We start from the raw sequence: 15,035 nt of genomic DNA on the forward strand, positions 1-15,035 counted from the left end.
CTATTTTTAACATTTAGAATATTACCTAAAAAATGATCTTTAGGGATTTTTGTTTTCTATACACATTTTTCCCATCATAAAATGGTAACTATATTAAATGTGCTTTAAATAATATATCTTATTTTAACAGAGAAGATGATTCATCACAGTCTCCAGATGCATGCAGAATTCATGGCCATCTATATGTCAATAAAGTAGCAGGGAATTTTCACATAACAGTGGGCAAGTATGTTCTTTTCACTTACTGAAAATACTTTAGACAAAGTTGGAGCTTGGTTAAAAGTAAATTCTGGCTGGTGGCTCACGCCTGTAATCCCAGCACTTTGGGAGGCCGAGGCGGGTGGATCACCTGAGGTCAGGAGTTCAAGACCTGCCTTACCAACATGTGGAAACCTCATCTCTACTAAAAATACAAAAAATTAGCTGGGTGTGGTGGCAGGCACCTGTAATCCCAGATACTCCAGAGGCTGAGGCAGGAGAATCGCTTGAACCCAGGAGGCGGAGGTTGTAGTGAGCCGAGATCGAGCTACTGGACTACAGCCTGGGCGACAAGCAAAACTCTGTATCCAAAAAAAAAAAAAAAAAGTAAATACTTTGCTAATCAAATAAATACAGCTAACTACTAAAGGATTGCTTAAAATATTGTGTATATGTATTTTTAATGTCTTGAGATTGTTGTCTGGGGCTTCAGTCTCAGGATAGAGAAGACTACTAACTTTAAAAACTACTTCAAAACAAAAGTAAAGCAGTCATGTCATGTTTTGTATATTAAAGTAACTGAACTGTAGGTAAATATCAGTTACAACCTTCTACTTGCCAGGTTTTAGTGGCCAGAGAGCTCTTACCTAGACATTTCATTAATTTTTTCATTTTTTTTGGTATGGTATTAGGTTTTTGTCTTAACGTTTTGGTGGTCCTCATCAAAATGTAATTCCTGACTAATCCTAGACAAGTGTTTTGATAAAGTTAGAAATTAGCAGTGTCTAGAATAAAGTTAAATTAGGTAAAAGTTAAGGAAAAATATGAGCAGCACTCAGCACAGAAATTGTCATAAACACTTGTTAAATTTTGGAATGAATAAATAGATGCATCCATCTTTCCCTCCCTTCTTTTCCATATAGAGTGCTAAACTGAACAATATTGTACAAGACATTTTTTGAGTACTTGCTATGTGCAAATACCATGCTAGAAACTAAGGATAAACAGTGAAGAAAAAAATAAAGGGTTTTTGCCCTTTTTTATTTATTTTATTCCAAACTATACAGTATAAATATGACTCGTTATTTTAAATAGGCCTGAAATTCTATAAGAAAATCCACACTTAAGCAATGAATACGTTAATAATTATTTAATTATAGTTGTATTGAGCCTGTAAAGGAGAAGCATGGCTGATAAGAGACTATTTAACAAGGTATTAAACTTATGCTGCAAGTCAGTGGAGACGTTATTGAGGAAGACCTTTGAACACTAGGAGAAGAGGAGGAATTTAATATATAAAGGAGGGAAGGGCATACAGCAGGAAAGAGCATGGCTGGAAGTTTATAAAATACATATAGAGATAACATTAGATTTCTATGAAAAAGTATTTCAGTATTTACAATAGTCAGATCAAACATTTATTTTTTTCTTCGTTATCTCTTGAAATTTATGTTTTGTTTTTTTGTTACTGTTACCCATCTCCAACTCAACCTGTTGCTGGGAACCTTGGAATGTCTTGAAATCGTAGCTTGAAGAAATTTAGAAGATTTTATTGCACCTTTGGATACAAACAATATTCTAGTTCATGACCAACTCAAAGAGGGAAATTTTGACAAATATTATAATCAGACTCTGTATTATGTCCCTTTTTAAAATTTGTTTTTGGTCTTTTCACAATTTCACTTTCCTTCCCAGGTGGTAACTCACACTGTCAGAGAGGCCAAATGGAAAAGCATTTGGTTCATATCTTGTCATCTCAGGGATATCCTGTAAACCCGCTCCTAATTTTTAGTGGTACATTTGTCAAGTTCAGTATTGATCTTTTTGAAGGTTACTCATATTACCTCTCAGACACAATGTCAATCTCAACTGTTATATAAAAGAGTAATAAAAGGAACATAATTTGTAACATAGTACGTATTTCAATATGCTTGAGCGTGAATACACAAGAAGACATAATGAAGTAGGCAGATGCTTGCCACTTACGTGTAGAATTTTTAAGTGTATAATTGCTACAAATGCAGACTGAAACAGATGTATTGGCTACTCAGATACCATGAGTGACATTTCCGTTCATGAGATGATATTCAGAAATAGGAATACCTCTTTGTAATATTAAACAAAACAGAATATAAGCTTCCCTTAGTTTTCTGGGAAATTTAGTGTATATTAAAACTACAACTTTATATAGCTAAATGGGGTTCAGTTCTAGACTCAGATTATTATAATAGGCTTTTCATGTACATGAGTATCTCTTAGAGCATTTGAAAGTCAGGCAAAATCTGGAATGATTCTTTTTTGTGTGAGACTGTCAATTTCATTGCAGGATGCCTTGTTTCTGTGGCTGTTGTCCAGTAAATCCCAATAGCAACCCCTTCCCAATAATTCTGACAACTCAAAATGCCTCTCTTCACCCCCCTCCAGTTTTCAGAACAACTTTTCCTCCACTGAAAGTCATTCAGGCTAGATTCTTGTCTGATAGGGTAGAAAATACCCCAGAAAAGAAATAGGTAAATGCTGAATATCCATCCTCCCTATGCAGAGTTTTAACAAGTGTCAGATAACTACAGTCATCTGTATTAGGGTGATTTAATTTGATTTTTAAATTTAATTTTTTGAAGAAGATGCTCACTTATGCTGTTATTTCATAAAGTGAACACACCTGTTAAAAAAAAAGAAGAAGGAAATATTATTTAAAACAGCTCTCTATTCCTCTCAGAGTAAAATCCTGGGTGGTGAGAGATCATTGAAGTAAAATGTATAGGCTGAGCATCCCTTATCTGAAAATCTGAAATTCAAAATGCTCCAGATTTGGAGAATTCAAAATACTCCAAATTTGAGCATTGTCAACATGATGCTCAAAGGAAATGCTTAAGAGTGTTTCAGATTTCAGATTAGGGAGGCCTCCTTGGCAAATAAAATGTACGTATTCTAAAATCTAAAATTCGAAACTTCTGATCGCAAGCGTTTTGGATAAGGGATATTCAACATGTAGTATTGTAATTTAGTTATTCAGAAAAACTTCTCTGAATTTGTTTGTTTGAAAATAATAGTAGGAACACTGTTAGACTGACAATATGATTGGAGCTAGGAATAATTTATGACAGTAGATTTTCTTTTTAGTAGTAAGCTTGAGGTAATATACTTGACTGTGAACACAGAAGAATTTACGAGACCAAACTACCAATCATTCTAGTGCATCAGGAAATGCTTTATTGAGCAAGGTTTTAGTATACTTTATGTTGAATGTCAGTTAATACATTTCCCTAATCATTGTATTGCCTTTTTTAAAGTGCCTGGTGTTTTGCTAGGTAACACACAGAACAAATTAAACAATGTTTAGACCTACTAGGGCATATTCTGAAACTTGACAATGGTGACAGACAGTTAATTGGTTATAAAGAAAGAAGGCTCCTTTATGGAGAGTTTCTATTTTCAGTTTTTTAGTTAATTGCTAGAATTAGTAACTGGGTAAAGCAGGATTGTGGTAAAGGAGATCTTCAAGGTGATTTTTTTATTTTTTTTAATCAGGAACAGGGAAGGATAATACTTATTTGTAGAAGTGTAAAGGTGCTAAAAGAACAGGTTAAATTTGAAAGAAAACAGTGTATAACAGAACAAAGGTTTACTGCAGTGGTAGGCAAACTACAGCTTATATACCAAATCCAGCCTACTACCTGTTTTTGTATGGCTCATGAGCTAAGAAGGGCTTTTAAATTTTTATTTTTTAGATTTTATTTATTTATTTGCTTGTTTATTTTTTTGAGACAGAGTCTCGCTCTGTTGCTCAGGCTGGAGTACAGTTTTAAATTTTTTTCAAATATTTTTTAAATATTTGAAAATAAATCAGAAGGGGAGTAATATAATACATGAGAAATACATGAAATTTAAATTCGTGTCCAAAAATAAAGTTTTATTGGCATATAGCCATGCTCATTTGTTTATATGTGGCTGCTTTTTTTTATTACAGTACCACAGTTGAGTAATTCTGGCAGAGACCATATATGACTGTCTCATTACTTTGTACTTTGGTGTATTATGAATTGTAGTGATGCAGTTATAATTTGACAGCATTAAAAGTGCTGTGTGTATTCCTGTCCTGCAACATTTTATTTATTTATTGTATTACTGTGTTAAAAAAAAGAAATATGGACTTCAAATGTTGCTTTTTTTTTTTGAGACGGAGTCTCGCTGTGTCACCCAGGCTGGAGTGCAGTGGCACGATCTCGGCCCACTGCAAGCTCCGCCTCCCGGGTTCACGCCATTCTCCTGCCTCAGCCTCTCCGAGTAGCTGGGGCTACAGGCGCCCGCCACCACGCCCGGCTAATTTTTTGTATTTTTAGTAGAGACGGGGTTTCACTGTGGTCTCGATCTCCTGACCTCGCGATCCGCCCGCCTCAGCCTCCCAAAGTGCTGGGATTACAAGCGTGAGCCACCGCGCCCGGCCCAAATGTTGCATTTTGAAAGCACGGTGTACTATGGATTATTTGATCAAATTTGGATGCAGAACATCCTGCGTATTAAGCAATGACACTATTTAATTATGCTAAAAAGAATATAGTATATGTTGATGGTGCCAGATTGAGCATTCATCACAATATTACCAACCTATAAAAAAGCAATGGTCAGAAAAATTAGAAAATTAAAAATGGAATATCCAAACACTGTAGAATTTTATCATAAAACGTGAAAATGTAGCTGTAATCTTTAAGTGCCTCATTGTTTAGCAAGTAAGGAAAGCCATCCAAGTATTGATAAGTCTGTGAAGCAATGTTTGACTGCCAGAGCTAAAGAAATGACTCCAGAAAAAATAAATTTGCTTTAGACAATTAGATGACTAGCCTTCTTCAAGAAGAGTGTTCCAGTAGATGAGGACATTGAGAGCAGTATCTAATAGCCAGTTAAAAAACAAGCCAGGAGATTTTGAGTAGTTCCTAAACTCTTGATGAGTGGACAGATGTTACTAGAATTGCTTATTGTTTATTCGAGGAATCAATGCTGAATTTGAAGTGATTGAAGAATTACTATCTATGAATCGCCTGCTTTCAACAACAACTGTAGGCAAGAATATTTTTATAGAAGTTGAGAGAACACAAATTCAGTACATCCTAAAGTGGAATCTGGTATATGTTACAAATGTATTATAACTGATGATGGTGTGTGGAGCAGAAAAAGGCCTACTTGGATGCATTTCAAACCTTGTGAAAATGTAGTGTTTAATGCCTATTGTTATCCATTGTATCATCAGTAGTACTTTGCAGAAAATATTTGAATTGATTTTGTATTTTAAACTGGTGTGTCAGTGGTAAACTTCATTTGCTCTGCTGGACCTAAATATTGACATTTCCATGGTTTTTTTTTTTGTCAGATATAGAAACTGAATATTCCATCTTGCGCTACTACATAGCAGTTTGATGGCTTAGCAGTACATTTTTTGAGCTCAGTGCCAAGATTGGATTTTTTCTGAATGAGAAAACTTCCATCAGTTGCAATTATTGAGCAATGAATATTTTTGGAAATTAAGTTTCATGCAGACTTAATAATGTTTAATGAATTTAGCCTAAAAGTATAAGGCAAAACCAATGTTTATGAAATTTATTATTGTAGTATAGTTGTTTCAATGACTAGTGATTTTGAGTGGTTTCTTTTACTTTTCATGCCTTGATAGCGTTTGCTGTCAAAAGTTGAAGCAAGGATCTAGACTCATTCTCATACTTGAATATATTTTCTGACCTTTCAAACTGTAGTTCCAGAACTTCAGACATTGATGCAAATACAAAGGAAATTTCCATGTTTCAAATTCATTTCACTGCGCAATTGAGGAAATTTTGCTTTAATTTAGATTGGAAGTTATTAATCTGCAATATAATAACATGTTTATAGGTAAATAAGTGTCAGGAGAAGAATCTACTGGAATTCTATAAGTGTCTTTCAAGCAATGAATATGCTCAACACATACTCATGGATTAATATTTTCAAAGATGAAATACTTAAAATTTCATTATAGATCATCATCATCAGTTAAAGATTTACGGTCAGTTTGGAAAATAGAGAACATTCCAAACCCCAATTAAACAAAGTGTAATCTCCCTGCAAAACAGTTGTATTACCAAAAAAAGGACCCATTACTATTATATCAATGAAAAGTTTGTGAAAATGTGCTTTTTCTCATTATGTAACTACATAATATACTTGATTTTGCATCATGGTCCACAAAGCCTAAAGCATTTACTATCTGGCTCTTTGCCAAAAATGTTTGCCAACCTCCAGCAGTTGATTGCATTGCTGAGATGAGTAGACTTGTCTGCTCAGTCAGTAGGCCAAATGCATTCTTATGTTATTTTGTACTAAGAAAAATTATATAACTTAGGGAAGATCCAGTTTCTGATTTTAATTAATTATACATATAAATGGTACTACTTTAATATTGTTTTTTCTTCTTTCAGGGCAATTCCACATCCTCGTGGTCATGCACATTTGGCAGCACTTGTCAACCATGAATGTAGGCAGTTTCTGACTTTTTTTCAGTAAATATGTACTTGAAAAAAATATTTAAAAGTGCAGATGCAGTGTAGTTGAAAGTGAGCCGTTTTGAAAACATATTCATCCAAAGGAAAAAATAAATTTTTAAATTGATTTACTTTAGTCTGCATTTGTATTTGGTCATGGCTCAGAGTTGCTGAGGTTAAGGAGGAAAGCCTAGTGTACTTTCTATAACTTTGTACACATTTCCGCTAATTTTTAGGGATAATGAAAAGAATATATTTGCAGTTTATTTCAATTTGCAAACTGAAATATGGATGTATAGACATGTATAAAGTATTCAGGTTAATTTGGTATCATGATTGTCATAAGACTTAAGTTCTTAAAGTCTGCTTTAGAGGACAAAACAAGTAATGGATTCCACAGAAAATTAGTTTGGTCACATTTAGCAATAGTGTATTAAAAATATATCTGATAAGTTTTATTATATGGCTACATGGCCATCATTCCAATTCTAACAATACAGTCCTGTTACTATATGATGATTTGGAAAAGGAAAGATGAGTATTTTTGGCTTTCATTATTATATTAATATTTTCTAGACATTAAATTGTATATAATTATAAAATTTGAGATATAGCATTTTGTCAGAATTTATTTTATACATTTAATTCGCATATATTTACATTTATTTTTCTCAAAGTAATGTGGCTTAAAATACTGTATTATTATCCTTGCAGATTTTAAACATTTTCATTTGAGAATAGATAAGAATGTAAACCAGTCTGTAACATATAATTTTGAATAATATAATTTCTCTGCTAAGTTGTTTTTATTTTTTGCCTTTTAGCTTACAATTTTTCTCATAGAATAGATCATTTGTCTTTTGGAGAGCTTGTTCCAGCAATTATTAATCCTTTAGATGGAACTGAAAAAATTGCTATAGATCGTAAGTATTTAATAATTACTGTTGGATTTTACATGTAGAAAATTTTGCTTATAACCTGAGTACTCATACATTTTTAGTGTCTTCCCAGCTACTGTGTAAAGATAATCTTTAAGTGGTTGGTGAGTGAGATGTTTGTGGAGAGAATTTGTCCTAGTAGTGGATGAAATTTGAATATTCAAAAAGGAGCCATAGAACAGAATAAAGAAATTCGAGTTAAAAGGTGAAGGAGTTAAAAGGCAGAAGGAGTTCAATTTAAACAGTAGAAATAGATGAAAGGTTAATACATTAATAGGGCATAACTGCACTTTTTTGTATTCACCAAAGAAAGAATAAGAATGAAAAAAAGGTTCAACATTGTGAGAAGAATTTTCTTCTTTGTATAATATAGGGTTCAAAGTTTTAAAATGCATATATATCATTTTAGAAACCTCTCTGGAGAATTTTACAAACACCAGAAACCTAGTTATTCTGGAATGGTTTGGTTATTAACATAGAAGGAGTACATTATAGCACAGATAACCTTTTTAAAACGTTCTTTTTAACCTTCTGCTCCATTTAAAGTATCAAGTCTGTCCAAATATGGAAAGATCATTTTCTTAGTTTTTTAGAAAGTAGTCTGTTCTCATGTTTTCTGCAGGTTTTTGATTGCCTCTTTCTAAAATAATCATATTATATACCATGTTCCAGCTATTGGACATCTTAAGGACTTCTGAAGCTTATTCAGCTAGTAGGAATTCTATCCTTTATAAAATTATAACTAAGGATTTAGTTTTTTATTAATTTAGGTAGATTTATTAATATCCTATTCAGATTTATTCATATTCTTTACTCTTTAGCAGTGTTATAATCATATATTAAAGATGTTTAGAATTTAGAATATTGATTTACATTCATGAATATTTTATGTTCATGTGGGAATGTTTCACTTCAGGAAACCTGAGTGTACTAAATTTAGAAATGTGTGGATGGAAACATTTTGAGATTTATAAGCTTTAGTCAGTATAATCTAATCTGTAATCTAAGCATATGTTAATTCTCCTCTGAAATACATTGCATGTTACCTGAGAGATGCTCATTTGGAAACATACTGGTTGGTGCTTTGTTTCAAGATGCTAAAATGAACTACAAATTTTTGTACAGAAGCTCTTCTAAATATAAACAAGTTAATTTTCAAAAAGCTGTTTTTAAGTGTACTTTATAAATTCAGAGAAACTAAGGTATTTTGAGTCATATTCTGAAATGCCGTTAGGTGAGTATCATCAGGTTATTCACAGCTTTAAAGCAGTTTGTATACTTTTCTCCTTCATAATATATGTTTTATTCAGCCTCTTTTTCCAAAAAGAAAAAAAACCAGCATTACATATCTGCTGTGTCAGGTAACTATCCCTTTCCTGATGTTCTCCAGAAGTGTTGCAGGAGTTACTTAACAATTAACATCTTTAATGCAGTACAGATTTGGATAAACAAGATAGACATAGTCCCCGCCGCTCATAGAGCACATATTCCTATAGGGAATTAGATCTTTAGGTAATAAGTGTTAGGGCAAATGGCTCTGAACAAAATAAACGAGATTGCCTATGATACGAGAAAGGGCATGGAAGAGGCCGTGGTATTTGAAAAAAACTTGAGTGAAGTCAATAAGTGAGCTAAGCGATTATCTTTTTGAGAGCATTGCAGGCAGCTTTATTATTAATGAAGCTGGTAGAAATAAAACAACCTATATGTGCTGCCACAAACTGGATAACCTAACTCCATACTCCTCCTACCCTGCCAACTTCTCAAATGGCAGGGATGGCTCACTTTCCTAATGGTAGAGAGGTGGATATGTATGTCTTGAAGACAGAGCTGTTTAAGAGAGAGAATGCCTATACTATCTAGTTAAGTGGCTTAGCCACACATGATTACTTTTTGCAGATGAATCATTCCTTCCATGAGTGAGAGAGAAGTGGAGAGGAAGGTCAAGGCTTTTACTCTTTTTACGTACAAAGGGGTGCAAGCTTCTATTTAACTCTGGGAGAATTTTTTCTGCTTAAATTTAAGACCATGTTCCCCTTGAGTGAAACTGCCTGGGTTCAAGTTCTCACTCTGCCACTTAATAACTTGGACTTTGGCCTGTTTCTTAACATCCCTGTACTTGAGTTGCTTCATCTCTAACAAAAGGATAATAAAAACATTTACTTACTTCTCTAGTTGAACCTATGGATAGGTGTATCTAATTATAATTTTTCTAGAGAATTCTCTAGACCTAGAGAATTAACATATTTTATATTATGTGAATGGGTAATTGTTTACAGTTAATTAGCAATTGGTAATATTCTGGTATTTAAAACTTGTGTCAAACGTAGAGATGCCTAATGACTATATAAAAATGATCCTTTTGATTACACAGTAACCCCAGGCCATCATTGAGTAGTTTCTTTAGTTTTCTTCCGACTGTAATATCAGTTCCTTGTATTTATTCAAAGGCTAGCTAATTTGATTTTGGTTTAGTGTATATATCTTAAGATATTAGTAGAAACTGAAAATGTGTCTTGTGGTGGTTACTCTCTTATAATTTTATTTCATTCTTAGTTTCTGTACTATAGAAATGCTGGCCGGACGCAGTGGCTCACACCTATAATCCCAGCGCTTTGGGAGACTGAGGCAGGAGGATCGCTTGAGTCCAGGAGTTTGAGACCATCCTGGGCGACATGGCAAAACCCTGTCTCTACTAAAAATGAAAAAAATTTAGTTGGGCTTGGTGGTGTGCATTGTAGTCCCAGCTACGCAGGAGGCTGAGGCAGGAGGATTGCTGGAGCCCAGGAAGTCAAGGCTGCAGTGAGCCGTGATTGCGCCGCTGCACTCCAGCCTGGGTGATGGAGTGAGACCCTATCTCAAAAAAAAAGGAAAAAGAAAAATGCTACTTTTTCATATTTGATAAAAGGATGTTAATGATTATAAGGAATATTTAAGTCACCAGTTCATTTTTTTAAACATCTGTGTTGCCCATCTTATGCTTACTGAGAACTTGTTTTACTGAGTATAAATATGTGCTTTCATTGGTTCTTTTAAAAATTTTTTTTGTTAGACATTAAGTTGTATGTAACATTACATTTCTGATTAAATGTTTTTATTTTTTATTGGTTTGAGATAGGTTCTTGCTCTATTGCCCAGGCTGCAGTGCAGTAGCACAATCATGGCTCACTGCAGCCTTGACTTCCTGGGCTCATATTATCCTCCTTACCTCAGCCTCCTGAATAGCTGGGACCCACAGGTGCATACCACCATGCCCAGCTAATTTTTAAATTTTTTGTAGAGACAGGGTCTGGCTGTCTTGACCAGACTGGTCTCAAACTCCCAGACTCAAGCAATCCTCCTTCCTCAGCCTCCCAAAGTGCTGAGATTACAGGTGTGAGCCACCACATCCAGCTAAATTTCAGATTAAATATATTTAATAGAAGAATATATTTGGCAGTAGTTTTGTTGCTGCTGAATTGATAAAAAGTATTTTTTGTATTCTAGACAACCAGATGTTCCAATATTTTATTACAGTTGTGCCAACAAAACTACATACATACAAAATATCAGCAGACACCCATCAGTTTTCTGTGACAGAAAGGGTAAGTTGAATCCAACCGGTAAAATAATTTGGTGATTTTTTTAAAAAAGCATTTTAAAGTTTCCTGGCTACAAAATAAGATGGTGTTTTACTTGGTGTCTTCCCTCATTTAAAAATCTGTGGAAGTTTTGAAATGAATTAACATTTTATTTTAAATCAGAAATATATCAGAAATGAATATTAGTATATTCTAAAGCAATAAAAGTATATATTAAAAAATCTGAAATGTTTTCTATTGCATTAAGATTTAAAATTGTTAAATTGTGATGGCCTTATTTTATTCTTAATGTCTTAATTTTGTAAATGTTTTCTCATAAATTGATATAAGCAGTTCTTGATCTGGCAGCAGATTCTCTGAATTCTGTTATTTATTTATTAATAAATGTACTACCTTCTCTGGGCATACATGGTTATCATGGATTAGATAGCAAATTTAGAGGGTTTGCCTTCCTATGGTGACTATTCAAACACTTGTATCCAGAAGAATTCTAAGGCAAAATTTAAATGCTTTAAAAATTTTGCTTTCCTTTATATAGTGTTTTTTTTTACTAGCCTTATAACTCATGATGACCATGCCCTCAATAATTGTGCGATTTTTTTTTTGTTCTTATGAGATTAAGTATTGAAGTTTTTAGGGGTGAAGTGTCATGTGTCTATAGCTTTTCACTTGGCTTGGGAGAAAGTACAAGTTCATATAACTGCATATATATGTATAAGTATGTGTGTGTATACACTCATACAAAGAAACTAGGTAAAGTTTATACAAGAACATATTGTGCTTTTCAACATTTCTTTAAGGAGTAGGGAGATTCCATTTCTCACCTGTAAGATTGGCAAACACCTCAAGGCAATACATACAGTTGACAAGACTTTGGGGAAAATAGGCAAACATGCAGTGCTATGGGGATGCAAAGTGGCATAATCTTTATGGAACGTAGTTTAGCAGTATCTGCAAAAGGACCTATGCATTTACCCTTTGACTCAGCAATTGCACTTCGAGAAAGCTATTCCAAAGATATGGTGGGCAAAAATATAAAAATGTGTGTTTCAGGCTATTCATTGCATTGTTATCTGTAATAGTAGAAGATTAGAAACAACCCAGATGGTACATCTACACACTGGAGGAAGATGCAATTGTTAAAAATCAAATGAGAAGGATCTCTATATACTGATATGAAAATATCTCCAGGATATATTTTTAAAATAACGAAACCAAAAATATATATGTAATAGAATCCTAGGGCATTTGACTGTTGAAGGATGTGTTTATACTGATAGGGTGACTAAAATAGTTTTTTAACTTAAAAAAGAATGGAGTAACTGGGGTTGGTGAAGTACAGGATAGGGGGTGGGAGGGAGAGGGCTGACATTCATTAGTCCTGGAATCCAAAGTGAATCATTATTAGTCTTTCATTATGTATATACCCTGATCCCTAAAACAGTTTATACCCTTATAGGTAGTGACAATATATTTATAACTCAGCATGATATTGAGCATTTTAGAGCTTTAAGACGTAGTCACTTTATTGGAAATTTGATCAGCTGGCTTATAAGGCTGTATTGTGCTAGTAATAGGGAAAGGGTTTTGTAATGCTCTACATAAAACTGTTTTAATTTCCCTTGGTAGTAGTTAACTTCATTATTTGTATTCCTAAAGCTTGCAGTTTAGTCATAGCGTGAGGAACATGCCATACATTTGTAAGCTCTTGAGCTCAGTAGAAAACTTGTATCTAAGGTGACCTTTTTGAGAAAATAAGAATGATTCTGCTCTTTCGACAGTTTCAAAAGCTAACCACACAAAGAATGCAAAATAATTTGTCTCTGAAGAGCTTAGTCTAGTAGGACAGTTCATAAGGAAATGTGGATGTCCTCCTCTTACAGTAGGGCTTCAGGGCTTAATATTGAATGTATGTAAGTAACCAGATGACATGAATTCTGTTTCTCTCTTCCTCCTATTTCTCCCCTTCCTTTTGCCTCCCTTTTAGGAACGTATCATTAACCATGCTGCAGGCAGCCATGGAGTCTCTGGGATATTTATGAAATACGATCTCAGTTCTCTTATGGTGACAGTTACTGAGGAGCACATGCCATTCTGGCAGTTTTTTGTAAGACTCTGTGGTATTGTTGGAGGAATCTTTTCAACAACAGGTTAACAACCATTTCTTTTTGTCTAATTTCTAAAAGTGTTGCTTATACTTAAGTTGCTTCTTCTCAAAGGGGCAAGAAGTATACAGATTTTCATGTTTTGGCATTTAAATAGCTTTTGCTTTAATTACAAAATCCAAAATTATATTGACTACCCAGTAAACATAACTAATTTCATTGTATTCAATGATGTAAGGTAGATTATATAATTGTGAGTTGGAAAGATCCTGGGTGTTAACATCAGACTGAAGTCGAATTGAATGTAAGTTCTGCCATTTACTTGGTGGTAGCTTGGAATAGATCACCTGCATTTTTTGAGGTTTTCTAATCAGTAAAAATAGCAATAATAATATCTAATGTGCACGTGTGCTATAGGATTAAATATGAAAATGCCTAGAAGGCATTTAAGGCATTTTTAACTGTGCAGTATGTAAAATCATATGTTATAGTACTTTGAATTATGCAATACATGAAACTAGATTTGTAATCAGTAACATGTTTATGATTTTTGTCCTGAGATCCTGGAATTCGCTAAGATTATTTGTTGAATTGTAATGATGAAAATTGGGAGTTAAGTACAATAGAGAAAAAGGAAACAATTCTATTTTCATCTTCAGTCCTTATTCAGTATTAGATGGAGCTGGGTAGTTTATTATACTTAGAATCATATTTTTAAATGAATGAATAGCTTTTCTTTCCAAATTCTTTGTTAGTGCTTCATTTCAATCTATTTAAATTTGTGTTGTTGACATCATTTATTTTCCAAAATTGTATTGGTGTGGGAAAACCTTGAAAAGATTGTGTTTGGGCCAGGTGCAGTGGCTCATGCCTATAATCCCAACACTTTGGGAGGCCAAGGCTGGCGGATCAACTTGAGGCCAGGAGTTCCAGATCAGCCTGGCCAACATGGCTAAACCCCATCTCTACTGAAAATATAAAAAATTAGTTGGGCGTGGTGGCACATGCCTGTAATCCCAGCTAATTGGGAGGCTGAAGCACAAGAATTGCTTGAGCTGGGAGGTGGAGGTTGCAGTGAGCCAAGATTGCACCACTGCACTCCAGCCTGGGCAACAGAGCGAGACGTCTCAAAAAAAAAAAAAAAAAAGATTGTGCTCAGATCATGAATTATGTGGCCTTGTGATTTTGAAAAGAAATCCATTTGTTTTAAAACCTTTCTTGATTATTTTTAACCATAGAAGTGAATAATGCAAACTGCTTTCTTTTCTTCCATAATCTATTCCATTATAGTTATTTATTCTTAAATAACAGTTTAGGCAATAAGTAAAAGCATAAACTTATTGTTTATTACAGGCATGTTACATGGAATTGGAAAATTTATAGTTGAAATAATCTGCTGTCGTTTCAGACTTGGATCCTATAAACCTGTCAATTCTGTAAGTGGTGTAGTACCCATGGTGCTGATCTCTAAGTCTTAGAATCGTTGTTAAGTCTATGGGCCAGTCACAGTGGCTCACACCTGTAATCCCAAGACTTTGGGAGGCCAAGGTGGGAGGATCACTTGAGCCCAGGAGTTTGAGACCAGTCAAGGCAACATCGTGAGAGCCCCATTTCTACAAAAGATAGAAAAAATTAGCTAGGCAAGGTGGTGCAAGCCTGTATTCCCAGCTACTTGGGAGGCCAAAGTGGGAGAATCACTGGAGC

The 15,035-nt window shown here is 34.1% G+C and overlaps 1 protein-coding gene across 1 annotated transcript in view; it reads left to right on the plus strand.

The window, feature by feature from the left end:
* Nucleotides 1–15,035, plus strand: part of ERGIC2 (ERGIC and golgi 2) — a 42,737-nt gene that overhangs the window by 24,486 nt on the left and 3,216 nt on the right. Inside the window, exons 8-13 of the mRNA XM_003265653.4 lie at nucleotides 131–226; nucleotides 6,645–6,700; nucleotides 7,532–7,630; nucleotides 11,132–11,229; nucleotides 13,214–13,376; nucleotides 14,685–14,767. Coding sequence (XP_003265701.1) covers nucleotides 131–226; nucleotides 6,645–6,700; nucleotides 7,532–7,630; nucleotides 11,132–11,229; nucleotides 13,214–13,376; nucleotides 14,685–14,767 — 595 coding nt within the window. The remainder of the gene's footprint in view (nucleotides 1–130; nucleotides 227–6,644; nucleotides 6,701–7,531; nucleotides 7,631–11,131; nucleotides 11,230–13,213; nucleotides 13,377–14,684; nucleotides 14,768–15,035) is intronic.

Source organism: Nomascus leucogenys, chromosome 23 (genome assembly GCF_006542625.1).
Source record: "Nomascus leucogenys isolate Asia chromosome 23, Asia_NLE_v1, whole genome shotgun sequence".
Lineage (NCBI taxonomy): Eukaryota > Metazoa > Chordata > Mammalia > Primates > Hylobatidae > Nomascus > Nomascus leucogenys.